We start from the raw sequence: 25,787 nt of genomic DNA, 5'->3' as shown, positions 1-25,787 counted from the left end.
TGTATTCTAAACTTTTGGAAAAATCCTCAAAACATATAAAAGTACTTTGGAAAGCCAATACAGAAAGTTAACCTTTTATGTTATGTTTCTCCTGTGGCTACGCTATTGCATGCATGAGTACAGTAGATAAAGATGGATGTGTTCCATGGAAAATCAGGCATTTGGCAAAACAGAATCTTTGCACAAATTGAGAGAATCCTCCTCAACCTTCTGATGCATTTTTTATTTCTGCTCTTCTTCTTTCCAGTACAGAGAGCAGATTACCCGAGTCAGATGATAGGGGAAAATATTACGCTGTTTATCGTTGTGTTTGTCTCTCGCTGTTTATCCAAGCAAAAGTTATTATCCTGTGTGCATACACCGGATGAATAATGTGTCTGTCTGAAATGTCCTCTGTTCTGAAAAGAAGTTTTGCACAGGAAGCTAAGGCAAATTACAGGATAGAGCCCATGTGATACCATGGTAATTACCGGCAATTCTTTATTCCAGCTCAGACATTAGGCTGGGCTTTCACCCATCATTATAATAGCAGAGCTGCTGGCGAAATGTGTTTCTCATGCTCCTTTAGTGTAGCAGTGAAACGGTGAGATTAAGGTGCAGATGAAAGGGGAGGAGTTGAGTTTGATGGAAGCTTTTGAGGTAAAGTAGGTGAAAATCTATTTTTTCACTACCTCAGCCCAACTGGTGTCTGTGAAATTGTCAACATTGTGCAGAACTGAGACTAATGGGCCGTGTGTGTGTGTGTGTGTGTGTGTGTGTGTGTGTGTGTGTGTGTGTGTGTGTGTGTGTGTGGCCAATCCGTTATTTTTGTACAATCTGTTGGCCAATCACAGTTATGTTGTCGGGCAGGAAGGGAGTTGTGTGTCAGGACCCCTGTTTATTTAAGGACACGCCATATGGCCTGAAGGTCATGGCAGGAAGAACATCTGTCATCATCTTGGTTGGTTTACATCATCTTGGTTTAATTGCCCAGTGAGATAGTCCCTTATCACTCTCAAATCTCTCCAAAATTACAAGCTTGTACAGTGTATAGGGATATGCCTATTTTGTATGGAAGGGTATTCCAGACAAAGGGATGATCACCATTGACAAGTTTACTTTAGTAATCCCTAATGCTTACATCATGTTAAAGGTATTATGTCATGTTTATGATGGTGTTATGTAGGCTCATGACCCATAGCTAAGTATGACAGAAACCATGATTGGATCAGTGGTCCATGTAGTAGTGTGATGTTTTGGCAGACAGTCATTATCCCTTTCCTGCAGTCAAATGACCTTGTGGCCTCATGGGTGGAAAGTTATTAATATTTTTCATCATTAATCAACATTTAAAAAACAATATGTCGAACAGTTTTGTTATATTTCAGTCTTCTGTGATGTATATGAAGTATCAAAATCGAATACATTTCAACTCTATATCTGCATGGTACATGTGTCTTATTTTTTTTAAGCCCATAACCATGTGTGTGAGGTGTGTACTTTGGTTTCAAAGTAGATTTGTTTAAAGACTACTAAGAAATACTCAGTGTGACCCTGATTTAGCCCACTGCAGTAAAAGGTTAATGTTCTCTCTTCTCCCCATGACAGGGCTCCAAGTTCTGGGGCATTGGCGCCGGCCGCTCCTCTGGCCGTCGCTCCTTTGGACACTCCAAGAGGCTCAGTCTGGCACGATCACTGGACGACCTGGAGGTAGGCCCCATGTCCAGTACAGTATTTATAACTGCTGTCATATCATTTAAAACCTAGCACCATCCTACTCGGTTTGCCTGGTATTAACCCCATTTGTGTTTCTGGAATTTGAGTTTTTTTGAATTAGAGTAAAATATCTGGTGTTCAATCAACTTAATTCAATAAAACTCTGTTCTGGCTTATTGTAACATTGTAAAATGGCCCTGTAACGCTGTGTACCCATCTTTTATGGGAACTGCATTTTGAGGGCATGCTGCTTGCTTATATGCGGAGGAGTTGGTCAGCTTGACTAATTTGGACATTCAGCCGAACATCCCTCCCCCGTTCTGCTCCAGTTTCCACTCTTTTTGAACCTTTCATTTCTGTTTGCCTTCAACTCTCATATTTGGTGCCACAATTGCGGCGAGGGTGGCTCACAAAGTGGTCTTTGTGTGGGCTCGAGGCATGGGCCCTGTTGGTTTGGCCTTGTTAACGAGCAGCCTGAGGCATGGGCCCTGTTGGTATGGCCTTGCTAACGAGCAGTGCTACTAAATGACATTCCCACATTTCTCCCCTATTAGCATTGCTCAGGGATTCTACAGCCCCTCGCTATCACACATACACACACGCACACATGCACACACACACACACACACACACACACACACACACACACACACACACACACACACACATACACACACACACCCTAAACAGTAGTGTCAAAAACTTGAGGCATCTGGTTCTCTGTTTAAGTTCAATAGGGTTTTCAACAAGTCTCTTTGGAACATAAACCTGTATCTTATATAAAATGGCGCCGACAGAGATGGTCGCCTCGCTTCGCGTTCTTAGGAAACTATGCAGTATTTTTTTATGTATTATTTCTTACATTGTTACCCCAGGAAATCTTAAGTTTTATTACATACAGCCGGGAAGAACTATTGGATATAAGAGAAACGTCAACTTACCAACATTACGACCAGGAATATGACTTTCCTGGAACGGATCCTCTGTTCAGACCACCACCCAGGACAATGGATCTGATCCCAGTAGCCAACCCAAAATAACATTGCCGCAGAAGGGGCAGACGGAACGGCCTTCTGGTCAGGCTCCGTAGACGTGCACATCGCTCACCGCTCCCGGTAGACGAAATTTGTACAAGGGTTGCCTTCCAGAGAGTTGCCTTCTGTTTCACGGAAACATGGCTCTCTCGAGATATGTTGTCGGAATTGGTTCAGCCACTGGGCTTCTCCATGCATCGCGCCGACAGAGATAAACATCTCTCTGGAAAGAGGAAGGGCGGGGGTGTATGCTTTATGATTAACGGCTCATGGTGTAATCATAACAACATACTGGAACTCAAGTCCTTCTGCTCACCCGACCTAGAATTCCTTACAATCAAATAGCGGCCATTTTACCTACCAAGAGAATTCTCGTCAGTTATAGTCACAGCTGTGTACATTCCCCCTCAAGGGAACACCAAGACGGCCCTCAAAGAACTTCACTGGACTCTATGTAAACTGGAAACTATATATCCGGAGACTGCATTTATTGTAGCTGGGGATTTTAACAAAGTAAATATGAGAACAAGGCTACCTAAATTCTATCAGCATATTGATTGCACGACTCGCAGGGCTAATACTCTCGACCAATGGTACTCTAACTTCCACGATGCATACAAAGCCCTCCCCCGCCTTCCCTTCGGCAAATCCGACCACGACGCCATCTTGCTCGTTCCGTCTTATAGGCAGAAACTCAAACAGGATGTACCAGTGACGACAAACATTCAATGCTGGTCTAACCAATCGGAAGCTACGCTTCAGAGAACAACATTGACCTATACGCTGACTCGGTGAGTGCGTTTATAAAGAAGTGCATTGGAGATGTTGTACCTACTGTTACTATTAAAACCTACCCTAACCAGAAACCGTGGATGGTTTCTGGTTAGGGTAGCGCAAACCTGAAAGCGCTATCCACCGCATTTAATATGCTGAATATTATATGGCTGAATATAAACAGTGTAGTTATTCCCTCCGCAAGGCAATCAAACAAGCGAAATGCCGCTACAGGGACAAGGTCGAGTCGCAATTCAACGGCTCAGACACGAGACGTATGTGGCAGGGTCTACAGGAAATCACGGACAACAAAAACAGCCACGTCACGGACACCGCCGTCACGCTTACAGACAAACTAAACACCTTCTTTGTCCGCTTTGAGGATAATACAGTGCCACCGTTGCGACTCGCTAACAAAGACTGCTTCTCCCCCTCTCCTTCTCCGTGGCTGACATGAGTAAAACATTTAAACTTGTTAACCCTCGCAAGGCTGCTGGCCCAGATGGCATCCCTAGCCGGGTCCTCAGAGCATGTGCAGACCAGCTGACTGGTGTGTTTACGGACATATTCAATCGCTCCCTATTCCAGTCTGTTGTCCCCACATGCTTCAAGATGGCTACCATTGTTCTTGTACCCAAGAAGGAAAAGATAACTGAACTAAATGACTACAGCCCCGTAGTACTCACCTATGTCATCATGAAGTGCTTTAAGAAGCTAGTCAAGGATCATATCACCGCCACCTTACCGGCCACCCACTTCAGTTTGCATACCGCCCCAACAGGTCCACAGATGACGCAATCGCCATCACACTGCACACTGCCTTATCCCATCTGGACAAAAATAATACCTATGTAAGAATGCTGTTCGTTGACTACAGCTCAGCATTCAACACCATTGTACCCTCCAAGCTCACCGTCAAGCTGGAGGCCCTGGGTCTCAACCCCGCCCTGTGCAACTGGGTCCTGGACTTTCTGACGGGCCGCCCCCATGTGTTGAAGGTAGGAAACAACATCTCCACTTCGCTGACCCTCAACACTGGGGCCCCACAAGGGTGTGTGCTCAGCTCTTTCCTCACACAAGGGTGTGTGCTCACCCACGACTGTGTGGCCATGCATGCCTCCAACTCAATCATCAAGTTTGCAGATGACACAACAGTAGAGGGCCTGATCACCAACAACGACGAGACAGCCTACAGGCAGGAGGTGAGGGCACTGAGTGTGGTGTCAGGAAAACAACCTATCATCAACGTCAACAAAACAAAGGAGATGATCGTGGACTTCAGGAAACAGCAGAGGGAGCATCCTCCTATCCACATCGAAGGGACAGCAGTGGAGAAGGTGGAAAGTTCTAAGTTCCTGGGCGTACACATCACAGACAAACTGAAAGGGTCCACCCACACAGACAGTGTGGTGAAGAAGGCGCAACAGCCTTCTTCAGGCTGCTGACAAACTTTTACAGATGCACAATCGAGGGCATCCTGTCGTGCTGTATCACTGCCTGGTGCGGCAACTGCACCTCCCTCAACCGCAAGGCTCTCCAGATGGTGGTGCGGTCTGCACAACTCATCACCGGGGGCAAACTACCTGCCCTCCATGACACCTACAGCACCCGATGTCACAGGGAGGCCAAAAAGATTATCATGGACAACAACCACCCGAGCCACTGCCTGTTCACACCGCTATCATCCAGAAGGCGAGGTCAGTACAGTTGCATCAAAGCGGGGACCGAGAGATTGAAAAACAGCTTATATCTCAAGGCCGTTAGACTGCTAAACAGCAATCACTAACTCAGAGATGCTGCTGCCTACATTGAGACCCAATCGCTGGACACTTTAATAAATGGATCACTAGTCACTTTAAACAGTGCCACTTGAAATAATGTCACTTTAAAAATGATTGCATATCTTACATTACTCATATCACATGTATATACTGTATTTTACCATCTACTGCACCTTGCCTATGCTGCTCGGCCATCGCTCATCCATATAATTATATGTACATATTCTCATTCACCCATTTAGATTTGTGTGTATTAGGTAGTTGTTGGGGAATTGTTAGATTACTTGTTAGATATTACTGCACTGTCGGAACTAGAAGCACAAGCATTTCGCTACACTCGCATTAACATCTGCTAACCATGTGTATGTGACCAATAACATTTGATTTGATTTGTACAGAACAGCTTCACACAATGTAAAGTACATTTCTTATGTCTGACCTAATTGGTTTTGACATTTTGCTTTGCTCACTTTTGCGTTTGTCATCGAAGGAGTGGGTGGAAGACTCAACTTCAAAGCCTTCTGTCAGCACAGCGGCTGAATCAGTCTTACCTCAACATGGCTGTTCATTAGTACTACACAGCAATAGGATGTTATGACTTAACGGTTTCTGCTCTTTCTGTCTGAGGGATTTCTGAGTCACTGGTACTGCAGAGGAGTGAAGATAAGATAATGGTATTGTCAGTCAGTGTGTGAACCCTGAACCGGGAACTCTATATATATATAGATTTGCTCCACTTCACCATTTTCGAACGCTAGAGCGATGTCATTGGTTGAGGCCATCTCAAATTCTTTCAAGTACACTAGGGCCTTGCAGCCTCTTCAGGGTCAAGTACACTAGGGCCTTGCAGCCTCTTCAGGGTCAACAGCTACTGTGACGGCTATGGAGAGAGACGGGGCATTTGACGTGTTGCAAGTGTCTGTGAGGTCAATAAAACGAGCTACAGCTTTCATACTTTATGTTAGCATTAGCTATGATCTCTGTCTACAGATGCCTGCTAACTGCACATGCTGGATGTAAACAACTGAATTATACACCTATAATAGGATCCTAAAAAAAAGGTCTGATATTGGCCTACACAAAGAAAACCTGCTACCTAGTAATGAACTACTTACAGCTCTAATCCAACAGAATAAAGGACTATTATAGAGAGAAAAATGAACAATGGGCTAAGGTCAGCTCGTATTGAATTAAATAATAACTCATTTTTGATGTCTCTTTTATAATTGGGCTTTCAGGGTAGTAGCTCATCCTACTGTTTGATCCTCTCTATGACGCAAACTGTAATTCTCTCAGAAATAGTTTTGGCCTAGCAAAACAAAAGGCTATATTTCGGTTGCCACAGACTGAATGGGAATTCCCGTTCAAATTGGGAACAGCAAGTAAGAGTAGTAGGATTTCCTCAAGTGTTTCCTGGAACATTAAGACTTGGGTGTATTCCACCAGCTAAATAGTATTTTGGTCAGCGGGTGGCTGCAGAGCAGAGTGGGGCTAAGGGAAATTTTAACATAGTCCCGGAAGGGAATCCCACCTTTACAGTATAGCATTTTCCTCAAGATGTACTTTTCTAAATTATGAAATGGTGAAGTTCCTAATTAAAGGCCCATTGAAGTCAAAAACATGATTTGTTATGTGTTTTATATATATTTCCACACTATGAGGTTAGAATAATACTGTGAAATTGTGAAAATTATGATAATACCGTTTTAGTGTAAGAGCTGTTTGAAATGACTGGCTGAAATGTTTTGGTGGGATGACGTTTTGGTCTGCCTTGTGACATTAGTTAACCAATAAGCAAGAGTTCCAAACCTCTTTGCTAGTTTTCAGTTTTCCCCTCCCCACACAGACATTCCCAGACAGTCCTAGCAAAATTCTTGCTTGAGAAATTGCTCTTTGCTAAGAAGCTATTTTTGATTATTTTTGAACGTTTAAATTAAAAAATAATCAAATAATCACATAAGGTTATAATTGTTTCCCAGAATGATTTTATATTAAGATTAAAACAGCTGCATTGGACCTTTTAAGGGTTTCTTAGGAATTGCTGGTCCTCTGGGAGTTTTTTTTTGCTGCAAAACAGTTGTTGTGTAAGCACGTCTGTGGTCTGATAAGAACTTAACAGTGGCGTATTTGCACATTTTTCATTGTGCAGTCATCATTTCAGCCACCCTGAAACCATGACAAAATGAGTGCAATTTACCCATGCAGCTTTAAGTCATGGTATACATTCCAGGTAATTACTATGTTTGAGGTTTTCTTCTAATGGTGGCCAAAGGCAATTAGATCCTCATCTATGGCTATCGCCCACCCCTGGTTTCCACTTCAAGGGCTCATCACCCCAAGGGCTCAGCGTCACCATCTTTGCTAAACCAGACACCATTGTTTCACCGGAGAACGGCATTCAGTCAACTTTAACTACGCTATAACAGCTTCATATGATCATCAGTCAAAGATCAATGAGAAACTCCTCAAGGCTCAGTACGGGAAGGAAGCATGAATATGTATGAACTCACTACTGTAAGTCTGCTAAATTAGTCAATGTAGAGCAACAGAAACACATCATCTGCTCTTTCTTGATAATGAAAGTGAGAGCCTCCATTTGGCAGGCATCCTGTAAAGACAATATATGGAATGACAAACTGGTGCATGTTGTGCAAGCTACATCAAAGGAGTTTTACACCCACAATGTAAGATTCCCTATGTTGTTCCTCACCATATAAATAGCATGTGTCATCGTATCTCAGCCTCTCCAGATTACGAGTGTGCATCACGTTGGAATATCCCATTATACAGGGATTGGAAGGTGTTTTGTTTTGAGGGCTTTTCCTACCCTCCTGATTCCTCAGTCCTGTCCTCGACTCCCTAGGATGTTATTGAGCCCATTTCTCACGCTGTGTGAATCCAAAATGTGATAAGCTGCCACCGGTCACTGCACACATCTCTACATGAGCGGACAACGTGGGCCCCTGGGAGACCCTGCCAGCGGCGCTGTGGTGAGACCCCTGCTTGTGGATAACCTCTCACCGTTTGATGCTACGGAAGCTGCAAGCACATGCGGCGGGTCTGTTGCTTTTTTCGTGGTTAGTCGTGTGCGTCAGAGCCGCGGCAACAGGGGTCAGGAATCAGTAAACACTGTTATATTTGACCTCATAGAGCCTCTGACATGTAGTTATGCCAGACTGTCCTGTCGGCAAGCCTAATCTGCTGTTTTCTGTCTGTTTCGCTTGTCCTGGATGCCATTTGGTTTCAGCAGAGGAGCTGTGATGATCAGCGGTTGATGTATTTTGTGTGTGGAGATTGCGTGATAGGAGCGTCTCGCTGCACACTGGGGCTTTGTTGTTTGGGAACTTTGTTTCTCTTCTATTCATTTTTCAGCACACTTGTCAAAGCCCCGCCGACCCCCTCCCCTCTCGCTCACCAATTCCTTCCCAATCTCAGGCTTTAATTTCTGACTTAAATCAGATGCTTTGCACACTGAATGATAAGTGTGTGTGTGTGTGTATTTGGAATGTCTGTGCGTTTCTGTGGTCTATGTGTATAAATGCATTACAAATAGTGTGAAGGAATGCTTGTGAGTGTATGCTGTTTTGTGTACCTATGTGTGTGCCAAGAGTTGATGGCCCTCCCTTATCCGTGAGTCTAAGGTTTTGCGTTCCCTCACACATCATAGGCTGGTTAACAAAGCTTGGTTTGCCTGCCTGAGGCTAAGAGATCCACTTTGTGGGCGTAGCAGGAACGAACTGTGAGGAGGATTGAAGACAGAGGGAGAGAAAAATAAATGGAAAGGGAAGGATGATAGAGTGGGTAGAGGGAAAGTGAGAGAGGGAGGGAGGGAGGGAGGTAGGGAGTGAGAGAGGGAGGGAGGGAGTGAGAGGTAGGTAGGGAGTGAGAGAGGGAGGGAGGGAGAGAGGGAGGGAGGGAGGTAGGTAGGGAGGGAGGGAGGGAGGTAGGTAGGTAGGGAGTGAGCGAGGGAGAGAGGAAGCAAGGCACAGTAGGAGCAGGGGGAGGGAGTGTTTGAACTCTCAGTAGCTGTCAGGATCTTGGACTGCCGCTCTCTGCCTGAGCTGAGCTCTCCCTGGCAGCACACACACACACACCGCAGAGTGAGCCGACGAATGGACTTGTTTCCACACACCGGGCGTGTGGAGCTGCACCAGCACTGAAGACAAGCCAAACACAAGCTGCACACAGCGCCATACATGGAGCAAACTTTAACTCTCAACTCTGTAAGTATTCTCATCAAACTCATCGAGCGTCTCTCTCTCTCTCTCTTCATGCTTATCTTTGTGCTGTGGTGTCTTCCTGCATCTCACTGACAGTTTTCTTGCCTTCTTTGGGCTCTTTGTAACTCATATTTGACTGTTTAAGTGCCTCACAGTGGTTAGCTTGTGTGTTCCTTCAGAGGAATGTTTTGGTCAGCTCCAGCCTCTAACAGAGCTTGCATGTGTGTGTAGCTATGTGACACACTGTGCAGTTCTATACAGAGATACTGTCCTGCTTCCTGAATACTGGGACTGGGGACACAAACTGAATTTAAATCAGGCATCATACTAAAAGGGTTTTGTGAAGTGATGAGTGATTTTTCTCATCGTCAACTCTCATCAAGTGTTCTTTATGAACTGTTGACTGAGTGGCGCTGTGTTTGGAGTCCCTTGGCTAGTGACCCATTTCAAATGAATTAGTGTCGTTTGGAGGAGTGCAGCACAGTTTTGGTGTAAAGGACCCAACCTAAAGGACCCAACCGACATGGAGAACATTTTTATTTTTAGGGTTGCCCATAGCAGCTTGAGTTGAGGTTGAACTTGATGTGGTTGCATGTGGTTTTACTCTGCCCCTCTCTGTTTACTGTGCACTGATTCACCCCCTGCTGTTAGACAGTCAGTTATGTTTTTGTCTTAAAGGAACCAGTGGTGGCACATCTGTTTTTGGTATATGTTCTGTCTCTTGTCTATTTTCTCTTAAAGCAACCTGTAGAAACATGTAGCCTAGGCTTAGTCTATATGTTTTATTCTAATCTAAATGTATGGGATCAGCCAGAGCCGTATATGGAGATACACCGTATGTATACGTCTGGATTCTGCTTGGGACATTATGATGCTGCTGCTGTGACTTGAAAGGCGGTACAGAAATGGTGTGTTCTTGGGAGGATTAGCAGTCGAGGGAAGATCACGACACGCTTTTATCTCGCAGACGTCACAGGATGAGAGCGTCGACGTGTGGGTGGACAGTTGCTCTCACGAAATGTGTCCTCGGGCACAGCATTATGGGATGTAAAGAGCAAGTGGCCTGACATTTCCTAAATGCCTCTTCACAGCGGTGCACTTTTTTTCCTCCTGCAGAGGTTTCATTGCGTTAAATAAGCTGCCTCTCTGCCCACAGACTGGAAAATGGCTAGCTGCATTGGACTCCAGATTCAGTTAGCTGCAGAACTCAGAGGATGGAAACTCTGTGACCAAACAGACAGATGCGACAGCGGTTGCTGACCAGCTTAAGACCACAGAAAGAAAGCAGTGTCTGACCAACCGAGGTCAGAAATACAGTACTGTCTACTCCCACACTGACCATGTGGTTGGTTGGTTATTGTGCATAGTACACCCAGCTCAAAACATAATGATGTCATTACAGTGACACCAAAACCATGACATCATTCTGTCAACATTTAGCCAACTGCCTGGTGGGAAAGGAGGTGTATTAAATTAGTTGGCAACAGTCAGCGCTGTTTAGTCCCAGGTTGTGTTGGTTAGCCTCCTCCTATCTGAGATATAGGCAGGCTCTGGGAATAAAGCAGTATGATTCACCTCCAAGGCCATCTACCCACCCACACTATTTACATTCCTATTTATTTTGATTTCTTTCTACCTTTCATCCATTCCTTCATACTGCATCGTTTGCAGTACATCTCCTGCCAAGGGTGTGGAAGTAACTCAATGAAGGAAAACCATGGAACTAGGACACCGTTTCTCATGAAAGGAAACGGTTTGAACATGTCGGAGAGAGAAACTAGTACACACTTGTTTTTTAAAATTGTTTTTATTTGTCTTTAACCTCAAACCTGTGTCTGTTTCGTACGGGCGTGAGTAAGAGGTGGTGTCGTGTTAGAACTAGCGTGCTAAGAGAATGCGGTTCTTCAATAATGCAGGGAATGAACGCGTTTGTTGATATCTTTGGCCATATGTTGGCAGAGAACGTCGAGAAACAATGCCAAGGTCCTGTCTCCTTAGCACCATGGATAGAATAAACACAGATCTTTGTGAGACAAGTTCCTCTCCGACGCTATTGTGTGAGCTTTGCTTTGCAAAGCCAAACACTACCCTTTTCTCTCTCGTGAGATATTTCAATAACTTATCGACACATATCAATGGATTGAAATCTAGGACGTAGGTTTATATAATGTTTCCTTTTAGCAGACTCTTTTAATCCAAGCGTCTTACAGTACTGCATACTTTTTCATATCCTGCCGCAGTGGGAATCAAATTTACAACCCTGCTGTTGCAAGCACCATGCTCTACCAACGGAGCCACACAGGACTAATGCAGTATTCTATTGTGTGACCTAGTTGCTTTCTGTTGAGCAAAACTGTAACACCTGTGGTTTGTGCTATAAAGTACAGCACATGTTATGTGGTCATGGTATTTCCAGAGGTGCTTGAGGTGTATGTTGCCCCTAAAATGACAAATCTAGGTTCAGTTTACCCTCCCCCGTTCCCTGTAGGAGGTTATTAAAGGAAAATTGACCTGAGAACTGCCTGATATCATCACTGATGTAACATTCTAATCCCCCCAAAGGCGCAGCACACATGGGTGGGTGGATAAAAGTAGTATATAGATATAAATACTAGGATTACTTAGCATCAGTATTTCAGATTTATTTCATTGCATTTATTTAATTGCAGGCAACAACTCTCTCTAGTAGGAAGATGTGGGTGGTTCAAAGGATGGATAGATTGGATTAGATGACACCAGTGTGTTATAATATTTCAAGTTTATTTTTATACAGCGGAACATATAACTCTCCCTACTCTCACCCACTCAGTCTCTGTAACAGTTTGTATTTAAACACAGCAATCCACACTGTCTCTGTCTGTTTCCCTCCAGAAACATCTATTTTTGCCCCTCTGAGAGCTGCCCCGAACTTGTCCCCATGCCAAATACCCATGAGGACTAACTAGACGACGGCATCCGTTCGCCTTTCCCCTATGGGGACTAACTTAACCGAAACCCCCATCCCCGTTTTATTTCCCAGTCTACCACCGCCAGTTAAGCTTCCCAGTATGACAGTAGTGGTCGGTGCCGTTTTAAGATGAGGGAGGAGGATTATTTCTTTATGAGCATGGCCTTATTTCGTTTACAGGATATTGGATGACTGTTATTCATATTCTTTTCACCCAGCTCAATGTAACATCGATAGGTTTAGGCTACTTAACATTATACTCAAATTTTCCCTATACCCATCATGAGGTTGGTACAACCTAGCCTATCAATTAAAGTTTACAACGTACACTACAGTTCAAAAGTTTGGGGTCACTTAGAAATGTCCTTGTTTTTGAAAGAAAAGCAACATTTTTGTCCATTAAAATAACATGTATTTGATCAGAAATACAGTGTAGACATTTTAATGTTGTAAATGACTATTGTAGCTGGAAACGGCAGATTTGTATGGAATATCTACAGTTGAAATCGGAAGTTTACATACACTTAGGTTGGAGTCAATAAAACTTGTTTTCAACCACTCTCCACATTTCTTGTTAACAAACTATAGTTTTGGAAAGTCGGTTAAGACATAAGAAGTAATTTTTCCAACAATTGTTTACATACAGATTATTTCACTTATAATTCACTGTATCACAATTCCAGTGGGTCAGAAGTTTACATACATTAAGCTGACTGTGCCTTTAAACAGCTTGAAAGATACCAGAAAATGATGTCATGGCTTTAGAAGCTTCTGATAGGCTAATTGACATATTTTGAGTCAATTGGAGGTGTACCTGTGGCTGTATTTCAAGGCCGACCTTCAAACTGACCTTCAAACTGAGTGCTTTGCTTGACATCATGGGAAAATCAAAAGAAATCAGCCAGGACCTCAGAAATTGTAGACCTCCACAAGTCAGGTTCATCCTTGGGAGAAATTTCCAAACGCCTGAAGGTACCACGTTCATCTGTACAAACAATAGTACGCAAGTATAAACACCATGGGACCACGCAGCCGTCATACTGCTCAAGAAGGAGACGCGTTCTGTCTCTTAGAGATGAACGTACTTTGGTGCGATAAGTGCAAATCAATCCCAGAACAACAGCAAAGGACCTTGTGAAGATGCTGGAGGAAACAGGTACAAAAGTATCTATATCCACAGTAAAACAAGTCATATATCAACATAACCTGAAAGGCCGATCAGCAAGGAAGAAGCCAGCTCAAAAACCGTCATAAAAAAGCCCGACTACGGTTTGCAACTGCACACGGGGACAAAGATCGTACTTTTTGGAGAAATGTCCTCTGGTCTGATGAAACAAAAATGGAACTGTTTGGCCATAATGACCATCGTTATGTTTGGAGGAAAAAGGGGGAGGCTTGCAAGCTGAAGAACACCATCCCACTCCTGAAGCACGGGGGTGGCAGCATCATGTTGTGGGGGTGCTTTGCTGCAGGAGGGACTGGTGCACTTCACAAATTAGATACCATCATGAGGAAGAAAAATTATGTGGATATATTGAAGCAGCGTCTCAAGACATCAGTCAGGAAGTTAAGCTTGGTCGCAAATGGGTCTTCCAAATGGACAATGACCCCAAGCATATTTCCAAAGTTGTGGCAAAATGGCTTAAGGACAACAAAGTCAAGGTATTGGAGTGGCCATCACAAAGCCCTGACCTCAATCCTATAGAAAATTTGTGGGCAGAACTGAAAAAGCGTGTGCGAGCAAGGAAGCCTACAAACCTGACTCAGTTACACCAGCTCTGTCAGGAGGAATGGGCCAAAATTCACCCAACTTATTGTGGGAAGCTTGTGGAAGTCTACCCGAAACATTTGACCAAAGTTAAACAATTTAAAAAGGCAATGCTACCAAATACTAATTGAGTGTATGTAAACTTCTGACCCACTCTGAATGTGATAAAATAAATAAAAGCTGAAATAAATCATTCTCTCTACTATTATTCTGACATTTCACAGTCTTAAAATAAAGTGGTGATCTTAACAAACCTAAGACAGGGAATCTTTACTAGGATTAAATGTCAGGAATTGTGAAAAACTGAGTTGAAATGTATTTGGCTAAGGTGTATGTAAACTTCCGACTTCAACTATACATATGCGTACAGAGGCCCATTATCAGCAACCATCACTCATGTGTTCCATTGGCACGTTGTGTTAGCTAATCCAAGTTTATAATTTTAAAAGGCTAATTGATCATTAGAAAACCCTTTTCTAATTATGTTAGCACAGCTGAAAAGAGCTGACTCTGGGATGCTGGCCTTCTAGGCAGAATTGCTCTGTCCAGTGTCTGTGTTCTTTTGCCAATCTTAATCTTTTATTTTAATTGGCCAGTCTGAGATATGGCGTTTTCTTTGCAACTCTGCCTAGAAGGCTAGCATCTCGGAGTCGCCTCTTCACAGTTGACGTTGAGACTGGTGTTTTGCGGGTACTATTTTACCAAGATGCCAGTTGAGAACTTGTGAGGCGTCTGTTTCTCAAACTAGACACTTTAATGTACTTGTCCTCTTGCTCAGTTGTGCACCGGGGCCTCCCACTCCTCTTTCTATTCTGGTTAGAGTCAGTTTGCGCTGTTTTGTGAAGGGAGTAGTTCACAGCGTTGTACGAGATCTTCAGTTTCTTGGCAATTTCTCGCATGGAATAGACTTCATTTATCAGAACGAGAATAGACTGACGAGTTTCAGAAGAAAGTTCTTTGTTTCTGGCCATTTTGAGCCTGTAATTGAACTCACAGATGCTGATGCTCCAGATACTCATCTCGTCTAAAGAAGGCCAGTTTTATTGCTTCTTTAATGGGAACAACATTTTTCAGCTGTGCTAACAATTGCAAAAGGGTTTTCTAATGATCAATTAGCCTTTTAAAATTATAAACTTGGATTAGCTAACACAACGTACCATTTGAACACAGGAGTGATGGTTGCTGATAATGGGCCTCTGTACGCCTATGTAGATATTCCATAAAAAATCTGCCGTTCCCAGCTACAATAGTCATTTACAACATTAACAATGTCTACACTGTATTTCTGATCAATTTATATTATTTTAATGGACAAAAAAATTTGCTTTTCTTTCAAAAGCAAGTACATTTCTAAGTGACCCCAAACTTTTGAACGATAGTGTAGGTGCACAGGTCGAGAGAAAAATTTGAATAATCAAGGTGACAGACAGGGACACATTTAATCCCACCTTGCACACGCTTGCCTGCATCTAGCTGATCTGGGGTGTAATCAGTTGTCCAATAGTTGCAAACGAGAGTTTCTATTGGACAAATTCAGGTATGTTTATCCCTGTTTCGTTTTATTTAAGAATTAGCGTAATGAATACACATGCTCCTGATCACGTGCAAACACAGTTCACTTTCATAGCAGCCACATACAAACAGCATGATCACTTTGCTCATTGTTTTCATTCTCGCATCTACGAGCTCTCCTCCTCTCACATTTTCCCTTCACTTGGTAACTTCAGTGCACAACACATCAGCTATCTGTGACCAGGTCGAAAAAAACTTTCCAAGCCAAACCTTCATATCATATCATAACTGTTAACCTCTACACACAGCCTATATCGTTGTCACCATATTAGCTAGCGTTATAGCTAGTCAACATAGCTATTAGAACTAACATGTTAGTAAACCCGCAGTACAGTGAACAGTCAGCAAGCAGTTTATCTGTAACACAGGCATGCCTCGGTGGCAGTAAATTAATAAAACCAAAAGCTTAGCTTGAATTGGAAGAGTTCTAGTGTTGGATAGTCATAGCCAGCTAGCTAACATAGCATCCCTCTCTGTTTGAGCCGGGTGTTTGAGTAGGCTAAACTAGCTAGCTGCATTTTCTAGCTAATTACAGTGCTTTGCGCATTTTGTTATGTTACAACCTTATTTTAAAAATGATTAAATAAATTTTTTCCCTCATCAATCTACACACAATATCCGATAATGACAAAGCAAAAAAAGTTGATTTAAAAAAAAAAGCTTATTTAAATAATATATATATATCACATAAGTATTCAGAACCTTCAGTAACTACTTTGTTTTTTTATTTTACCAGGCAAGTCAGTTAAGAACAATTTCTTATTTACAATGACGGCCTACCACAGCCAAACCCGGATGACTCTATGGGACTCCCAATCATGGCCAGATGTGATACAGCCTGGATTTGAACCAGGGACTGTAGTGACGCCTCTTGCACCGAGTGCAGTGCCTTAGACCGCTGCGCCACTCGGGAGCTTGTTGAAGGACCTTTGGCAGTGATTACAGCATCGAGTCTTCTTACAAGCTTGGCATACAGGTGTGGCAGGCACACCTGTATTTAGGGACTTTCTCCCATTCTTCTCTGCAAATCCTCTTAAGTTGGATGGGGAGCGTTGCTGCACAGCTATTTTCAAGTCTCCAGAGAGGTTTGATCGGGTTCAAGTCTGGGCTCTGGCTGGGCCACTCAAGAACATTCAGAGACTTGTCCCGAAGTCACTCCTGCGTTGTCTTGGTTGTGTGCTTAGGGTCGTTGTCCTGTTGGCAGGTGAACCTTCTCTCTAGTCTGAGGTCTTGAGCGCTCTGGAGCAGGTTTTCATCAAGGATATCTCTGTACTCTGCTCCATTCATCTTTACCTCAATCGTGACTAGTCTTCCAGTCCCTGCCACTAAAAAACATCCCACAGCATGATGCTGCCACCCCCATACTTTACCATAGAGAGGGTGCCAAGTTTCCTCCAGACAGATGTGACGCTTGGCATTCAAGCCAAAGAGTTCAATCTTGGTTTCATCAGACCAGAGAATCTTGTTTCTCATGGTCTGAGAGTCTTTAGGTGCCTTTTGGCAAACTTCAAGCGGGCTGTCATGTGCCTTTTACTGAGGAGTGGCTTCCGTCTGGCCACTCTACCATCAAGGCCTAATTGGTGGAGTGCTGCAGAGATGGTTGTCCTTCTGGAAGGTTTTCCCATCTCCACAAAGGAACTCTAGAGCTCTGTCAGTGTGACCATCGGGTTCTTGGTCACCTCCCTGACCAAAGCCCTTCTCTTGGTGGTTCTCAACTTCTTCCATTTAAGGATGATGGAGGCCATTGTGTTCTTGGGGACCGTCAATGCTGCAGAAATGTTTTGGTACCCTTCCCCAGATCTGTGCCTCGACACAATCCTGTCTCGGAGCTCTACGGACAATTCCTTCGACTTCATGGCTTGGTTTTTGCTCTGATGTGTTGTGCAACTGTGGGACCTTATATAGACAGTTGTGTGCCTTTCCAAATCATGTCCAATCAATTGAATTTACCACAGGTGGACTCCAATCAAGTTGTAGAAACATCTCAAGGATGATCAATGGAAACAGGATGCACCTGAGTTCAATTTCGAGTCTCATAGCAAAGGGTCTGAATACTTATGTAAATAAGTTATTTCTGTTTTTATTTTTTTATTTTTTTATACGTTTGCAAAAATGTTTAAAAAAACTTTGCTTTGTCATTATGGGGTATTGTGTGTAGATTGCTGAGGATTCTTATTTATTTAATCAATTTTAGAATAAGGCTGTAACGTAACAAAATGTGGAAAAAGTCAAGGGGTCTGTGTACTTTCTGAAGGCACTGTCAGTGAAAGTGAGAGAACAAAAATTGCTAAATACAGCAATGTCTCTCTCTCTGTTTCTTGCTCCTGCTTCATTTTTGAATAAATGAATTTGTTCAAAACTGTTCAACTATTGTCTTTCTCTCTCTTTGAGTCAACTACTCACCACATTTTATGCACTGCAGTACTAGCTAGCTGTAGCTAATGCGTTCAGTACTAGATAAATTCTCGGTGGACAACATGTCAGTTCATACTGCAAGAGCTCTGATTGGTTGGAGGACGTCCTCTGGAAGTTGTTATAATTACTGTGTAAGTCTATGGAAGTGGGTGAGAACCATGAGCCTCCTAGTTTTTGTATTGAAGTCAATGTACTCAGAGGAGGACGGAAACTAGCTGTCCCTCTCATCATAGGCTAAAACAAAACCACCGGTGGCGGCCGCTGATTGGCTAAGTACTCGGGACAAAGCAGCATGACAGAAATATGATGCCACGTTTTTGAACTACCATTAGTTTCTTTGAGAAGATACAGTATATAAAGTGATCTGTGCATTTATTGCAGTAAGCCACCGTCATGCTTTTCTGTCTTACCAGATCCTCGGTGAGAAGGTTCTAGCGAGTGTATTCCTCTGTCCTTCAACTCTTGTTGGATGTAGATATCAGGTCCCAAGTTAATTACAATTAGCTTTTTGCTTCAACGCCACCTGTACCTGATAGAGCAGATCTAGTCTCACGGCGTCTGGCGTGAGAGACGTATTGGGAGGGAGACTAGATTAGACCCAGAAGTTCTGACTGAACGCACATTTGAGAGCCCCAGAATGGTTCATTTACTTTGTGCTGTTATCATTTATGCTAACAGTTCCCCGTCATAGCCAATAGCTATCCAAGCAATGTTCGCAAAGCCTATGCACCCATGGAGGCGGAGATGCTGCTACCGGTAGTCAATGAGGGGCAGAGTAGTAAGTACACTGAACAGTTTCTTTTGAACAATATATTTTTGAAATATTATTAAAATATATATATATTTTTTTGTTGTTGACCAATCACAAGTGTTATTTTTTTTTACCAATGACAAGTGGGGCGTGGCCCCTAATGCCATAATGGGAGACCGCCCAAGTAAGCCCTTGATTTTTAAAACACTGCATGAAACCCTTCACGCTTTCTCTCTCTGTAGTGGGGCTATTTTTGGGAGACTAATGGTGAAGAATCTAAGGGCTAATTACAAGTGCAAGGTTTCAGTTTGGAAAGCCCATTTCTTGTGTGTGGGAGAGAAAGTGAAGAGAAAGCAGGGCGAGGGCGTGTTGGGGTCTAATGTGGCCAACTCTGCACGCCTTCAAGGCTCTCCTCTGTCATAGTCAACGTGATGTGTGATGTCTGAATATTTTTCTTGCGTGGACCAGTTCGATCTTCCTCAATGTTCCTCAACTGATTTACTGCAATGATGTTTTCAGCTCAACGTTGAATGTCACACACTGTACAGTAAGCCTGTTATGAAAGTTTGAGATGTGAGATGTTATCCAATCTATTCTCAATGAAGTTACCAATTTTTTACGCTTCCGCCACACTGACGTATCTGCATTCAGAGCGACACTAGCAATTGCTTAATGGAGCGAATGTCATGCCTCGGAAAGACATTAGGTCACAGTACCTGTACGAAGGGTCAGGCGGGGTTAAATTGATATTACCCGTCTCTGGAACAAGGAAGAAACACTCAGTTCTGACTGTTATATAGACTGGGTTTGGTGTGTCTGACTCTGAGAGATGTAGAGCATCAGGAATGAGAAAGGTAAACATCTCTAACGCGTTATCACTGTCATGGCTGCCCTAGTATGGCCAAGGCTTTCGACTCTGTCAATCACCACATCCTCATCGGCAGACTCGACAGCCTTGGTTTCTCAAATGATTGCCTCGCCTGGTTCACCAACTACTTCTCTGATAGAGTTCAGTGTGTCAAATTGGAGGGCCTGTTGTCCGGACCTCTGGCAGTCTCTATGGGGGTGCCGCAGGGTTCAATTCTTCGGCTGACTCTCTTCTCTGTATACATCAATGATGTCGCTCTTGCTGCTGGTGAGTCTCTGATCCACCTCTACGCAGACGACACCGTTCTGTATACTTCTGGCCCTTCTTTGGACACTGTGTTAACAACCCTCCAGACGAGCTTCAATGCCATACAACTCTCCTTCTGTGGCCTCCAACTGCTCTTAAATACAAGTAAAACTAAATGCATGCTCTTCAACCGATCACTGCCTGCACCTGCCCGCCGTCCAGCATCACTACTCTGGACGGTTCTGACTTAGAATATGTGGACAACTACAAATACCTAGGTGTCTGATTAGATTGTAAACTCTCCTCCCAGACTCACATCAGACATCTCCAATCCAAAGTTAAATCTAGAATTGGCTTCCTATTTCACAACAAAGCATCCTTCACTCATGCTGCCAAACATACCCTCGTAAAACTGACCATCCTACCGATCCTCGACTTCGGCGATGTCATTTACAAAATAGCCTCCAATACCCTACTCAATAAATTGGATGCAGTCTATCACAGTGCCATCCGTTTTGTCACCAAAGCCCCATATACTACCCACCACTGCGACCTGTACGCTCTCGTTGGCTGGCCCTCGCTTCATACTCGTCGCCAAACCCACTGGCTCCAGGTCATCTACAAGACCCTGCTAGGTAAAGTCCCCCCTTATCTCAGCTCGCTGGTCACCATAGCAGCACCCACCTGTAGCACGCGCTCCAGCAGGTATATCTCACTGGTCACCCCCAAAGCCAATTCCTCCTTCGGCCGCCTCTCCTTCCAGTTCTCTGCTGCCAATGACTGGAACGAACTACAGAAATCTCTGAAACTGGAAACACTTATCTCCCTCACTAGCTTTAAGCACCAGCTTAAATTACCTGGCTAACAGTGACGCAGATATATACACTACATGACCAAAAGTATGTGGACACCTTTACATCGAATATCTCATTCCAAAATCATGGGCATTAATATGGAGTTGGTCCCCCCCTTTGCTGCTATAACAGCCTCCACTCTTCTGGGAAGGATTTCCACTAGATGCTGGAACATTGCTGCAGGGACTTGCTTCCATTCAGCCACAAGAGCATAAGTGAGGTCGGGCACTGATGATGGGCGATTAGGCCTGGCTCGCAGTCGGCATTCCAATTCATCCCAAAGCTGTTTGATGGGGTTGAGGTCAGTCAAGTTCTTCCACACCGATCTCGACAAACCATTTCTGTATGGACCTCGCTTTCTGCACAGGGGCATTGTCATGCTGAAACAGGAAAGGGCCTTCCACAAACTGTTACCACAAAGTTGGAAGCACAGAATCGTCTAGAATGTCATTATATGCTGTAGCGTAAATATTTCCCTTCACTGGAACTAAGAGGCCTAGCCAGAACCATGAAAAACAACCTCAGACCATTATTCCTCCTCCACCAAACTTTCCAGTTGGCACCATGCATTGGGGCAGGTAGCGTTCTCCTGGCATCTGCCAACCTCAGATTCGTCCGTTAGACTGCCAGATGGTAAAGCATGATTCATCACTCCAGAGAATGCGTTTCCACTGCTCCAGAGTCCAATGGCGGCGAGCTTTACACCACTCCAGCCGACGCTTGACATTGCTCATGGTGATCTTAGGCTTGTGTGCGGCTGCTCGGCCATGGAAATCCATTTCATGAAGCTCCCGATGAACAGTTCTTGTGCTGATGTTGCTTTCAGAGGCAGTTTGGAACTCAGTAGTGAGTGTTGCAACCGATGACAGACTGTTTTTATGCACTTCAGCACTTGGCGGTCACGTTCTGTGAGCTTGTGTTGCCTACCACTTCGTGGCTGAGCTGTTGTTGCTCCCAGACATTTACACTTCACAATAACAGCACATACAGTTGACCGGGGCAGCTCTAGCAGAGCAGACATTTGTCAAACTGACATTTGTTGAACTGGAAAGGTGGAATCTTATGACGGTGACACGTTGAAAGTCACTGAGCTCTCCAGTAAGGTCATTCTACTGCTAATGTTTGTCTATGGAGATTGGATGGGTGCTCGATTTTATACACCTGTCAGCAACGGGTGTGACTGAAATACCCAAATACACTCATTTGAAGAGGTGTCCACATACTTTTGTATATATAGTGTATCGACACACACTTGCACGTACACACACGTGTGGGCGTACACATGGGTGCGCTCGCATACATGTGCACACACGTATGCACACACACACACACACACACACACACACACAAACACACACACACACACACACACACACACACACACACACACACACACACACACACACACACACACACACACACACACACACACACACACACACACACACACACACAACAGCTCAGGTAGTCTACAACAACATACCAGTTTAACACATACCAGTTTAAGTCCAGACTGGAGCCGACCCCATCTGCTGTGGCTGTAGCGGCTAATTGGAGAGCCAATTCTTCTTAAAGAAGAATGACTGTGATTAGCACAGATCAGGGAGATTAGGAGATGAAACGCAACGGGACAATGGTTGTTGTTCACATGAAAATCAGACTGACCTTAAATGACAGTTAAAGGTCTTTGTTTCTGGAATTGATTACACCAAAGGCTGAATGGTTGTGTACAGCTGATTGGTTCCAGTGGGCTCCAGTTCCTTGTTTGACCTGATCATGGTCCTTCCTTGCTGCTCTTCAAGGCAAAGATATTTAGGCTGCGACATCGCTTATGCTTGCGAGAAGATCTTTGTAGTAGAATTATTCAAAACAAGTGGACATTTTATTGAATTTGCAAACAAATAGCCCCAGATAAGTGCTCTAGGCTACATCCAAACACCAGCAATGAATGATCACCCATTGAAGTCATGAAAAATGTATGAACACTGACTGTATGCATGCCATAGTCAGAATTGAGGAATGATCCTCTGTTTTATCCTTGGTCTTACATGCCCACTTTGCATTTAGGAAGTAGATGGCACATTTAGGGAGAGACTAGTCTAATTGCGTTCAATTTGTTTACTATCCCTCACTGTCACCCAACCATCGTTCATGAGCTCATCATCAGATCTGAGCTGATGTTACACAGTGTCTAGCAGACTTACAGGGACGTTGTGGCTAAACACATTTCCCAGTGAAAACATTTTGAAGCACACAACACAATGCTGTCGCTCTGTCTGGGGGGGTATCTTCACTCGCTCACATATTGCCAGAGGAGTCTCTATTCTCTCTCTTCCTCTCCTCTCTTTGTTGGGGAAGAAATGCATTTTCTATCTTATCAGTCAAAGGAAGTGGCTTCCAAACCCCTCTCTTGATGTTGTTTTCAGAGGAATAGTTTTTAGTCTGCCATAAGAGAGCAGGCAGAGATTAGTTGTCTGCTTCAATTGGAGATTGCTTTGTTTAGAACTTCTGACGAGTGCTGCCGAGGTCTTGTTGACATTGGAATGTTCGCATAGGAATAGAGTATAGGGAGGAAAGGAAATATCAGACTAATTGATTTGGTTGTGGGAGTGTTGGCTCAGGGATTATTAAAGCTGGAATCATTAATGGTAAAGCTGTCACATCCGTTTCTTCGGACATCATTACATATGCGATGGAACAGCAAAATATGTACTGCAAATTTTTTTACCACTTTGTGCGACACTCCTCTCCTCCGCTTCGTCAACAAAACAATAAGAAGGGCCGTGGGGTGGTTAGTGGTGCTGTTTCCCCTACTGCGGATTCCATCTAATGGAGTCTCATCATGGGATGCCTTCATTTTGAGTATTAGAACCACTGGGACTCAATAGACAATGGTTGGAACAGGCTGAGGCATTTTGGAAAATGTCAGTAAGCATAAAGTGTGGGAATTTTCTGCTAGGCTTTCTTCTTACAGCTCACAGTCAGTAAGCAAGAATCGTAAGCATGACAATTGGATGAGGAACTGATCTAAAAAGATGCTGCACATTAAATAAAAACAAATGGATTGGTTATTGGTTATTTGTGTTTGGTAAATTTGTATACATGCGATATTAATAATATATATGCCATTTAGTAGCCACTTTTATCCAAAGCTTCTTACAGTCATGCGTGCCTATATTTTATGTATGGGTCATCCTGGGAATTGAACCCACTATCCTGGCGTTCTCGCCCTTTGGCTCTGCTAGTTACCTAGCGGATTTCTTCCCTGATAGCTAGTGATACTGTAGCTAGTGATCGCTAGTGATAGCAGAGAGGTAGAAGCGAAGCCATAGGGCTGACTGTGCTCCAAAATCTGTCTGTGCGAAAATAAGCATTAACCAGTCAAAAAAAAAAAGAGAATTGTATGGAGGTCAATGAGAGAGTGTCGAATACGTCAAGCTTATTTGATCGAATAGAAGATTTGTAATGTTTAGGTTTTTACAAATGTACTGATATAAGAGCACGTGGCATCCTGGCAACTTTGAGAAAAACAATGTTATATCAGAGTTGTGCCTGTTATTCACTTGCGAATCTGCCTTATCATTGGCTAGAATGTTACCACCTTTTAAAGAAATGTATTCCCATAGTTACAGCATTGAGTCCAGTCTCTTGTGGTGATAGTGATTCATAAGCAAGGTCTTTTTGAAACATCGCCATCTACTGGTAGCAAATTCAGAGGCTTGAAGCCCACAAAAGCTTGAAAACCCCATAACATTTTTGCTGACAATTTGGGAAAAAAACTCAAACTGAACATAATTCATTATGGGTTTTTTTGTTATTTTAGTTAGTTTTGCAGTCAAAGATAATAGATTCAGAATAGTTTTAGTTTTTCAAACGGTTTAGTTAATTATTTTATTTCAGTTTACGAAATAGTTTTTTTCATAACTGTTTTGTCTTTGTTTTAATTTTCGTTAACCACACACACACACATACATGCACACTTTTTCTCTCTTTGTCTGTCTGTCTCTCTCACTCTCTTTTCTCTCTCTTTTGACACAGACCATGACTGAGAGGACATTCCCATGATAAACATTAATAGACCATAATGTACCATGTTCAAATGCACTAGGACATAAAACAATCCTCTGTGAAATCTTAACATGTTAAGAAGTACTACATGTGAAACCATGGTTACACGGCACTTCCAGGCCATGATGAAAGGATGGGAACTCTGTGTTAAGAGAGGAATGAAATGGAATAAGGCTTGTCCATCAGCTGTGAGAAAACCTTGGAATGGGCCACCCATGTTTGGGAAAATAGAGTGGGTTCCAAAGCAATTTGCACACAGATCCAAGAGATTGCCAAAGAACATCAGAACTGCGACTCAGTCCGACTCCAATGCCAAAGGTTTCGAAACGTGTTTTCCTTCTCTTTTGTGGAAAGGAAAAACTGCTAGTAGAACCAGTCAAATAGTTGACAGAATTATTTTCATTAAATCATACATTGTTTTCTTGGTTATAGAAATGGTCCATTGCTTTTGTAGTTGGAGTTGATAGTTATGGTGGATCAAATTATATCTGAACGGTGCAACCTGATGAGGATAAATGCTAAATCTTATATGAAAATTCATCTGGTTTCAATGTATCAGTGACTCAAGCCCTCTCAAGGCAATGCATATAGAAAACTGTGTCTGGAAACAAAAGAATAGGAAAGAGGCCAATGTGGTTGGACATTTTTCGAGGAGGAGGGAGCAGGGGGTTGTGTTTTATTTCATCCGAATCCCTCACGCACTGTGGTTGCGGAGGCTGAATGTACTGTATTGCTCATGTGGGTTGCCACGGCAACAGTGAGCGCAGGAGTATAGGGGAACTGAGGTCCTCCGG

At 43.4% G+C, this 25,787-nt stretch overlaps 1 protein-coding gene across 2 annotated transcripts in view; it reads left to right on the top strand.

Moving 5' to 3' along the window:
- Positions 1–25,787, top strand: part of LOC115198197 (regulator of G-protein signaling 12-like) — a 66,338-nt gene that overhangs the window by 10,189 nt on the left and 30,362 nt on the right. For both annotated transcript variants that reach the window (XM_029759959.1, XM_029759960.1), the window contains exon 3: positions 1,588–1,689. In XM_029759959.1, coding sequence (XP_029615819.1) covers positions 1,588–1,689 — 102 coding nt within the window. The remainder of the gene's footprint in view (positions 1–1,587; positions 1,690–25,787) is intronic.

Source organism: Salmo trutta, chromosome 8, assembly GCF_901001165.1.
Source record: "Salmo trutta chromosome 8, fSalTru1.1, whole genome shotgun sequence".
Lineage (NCBI taxonomy): Eukaryota > Metazoa > Chordata > Actinopteri > Salmoniformes > Salmonidae > Salmo > Salmo trutta.
The sequence above is the reverse complement of the archived record's forward strand: the minus strand, read 5'-3'. Positions and strand labels throughout refer to the sequence as shown.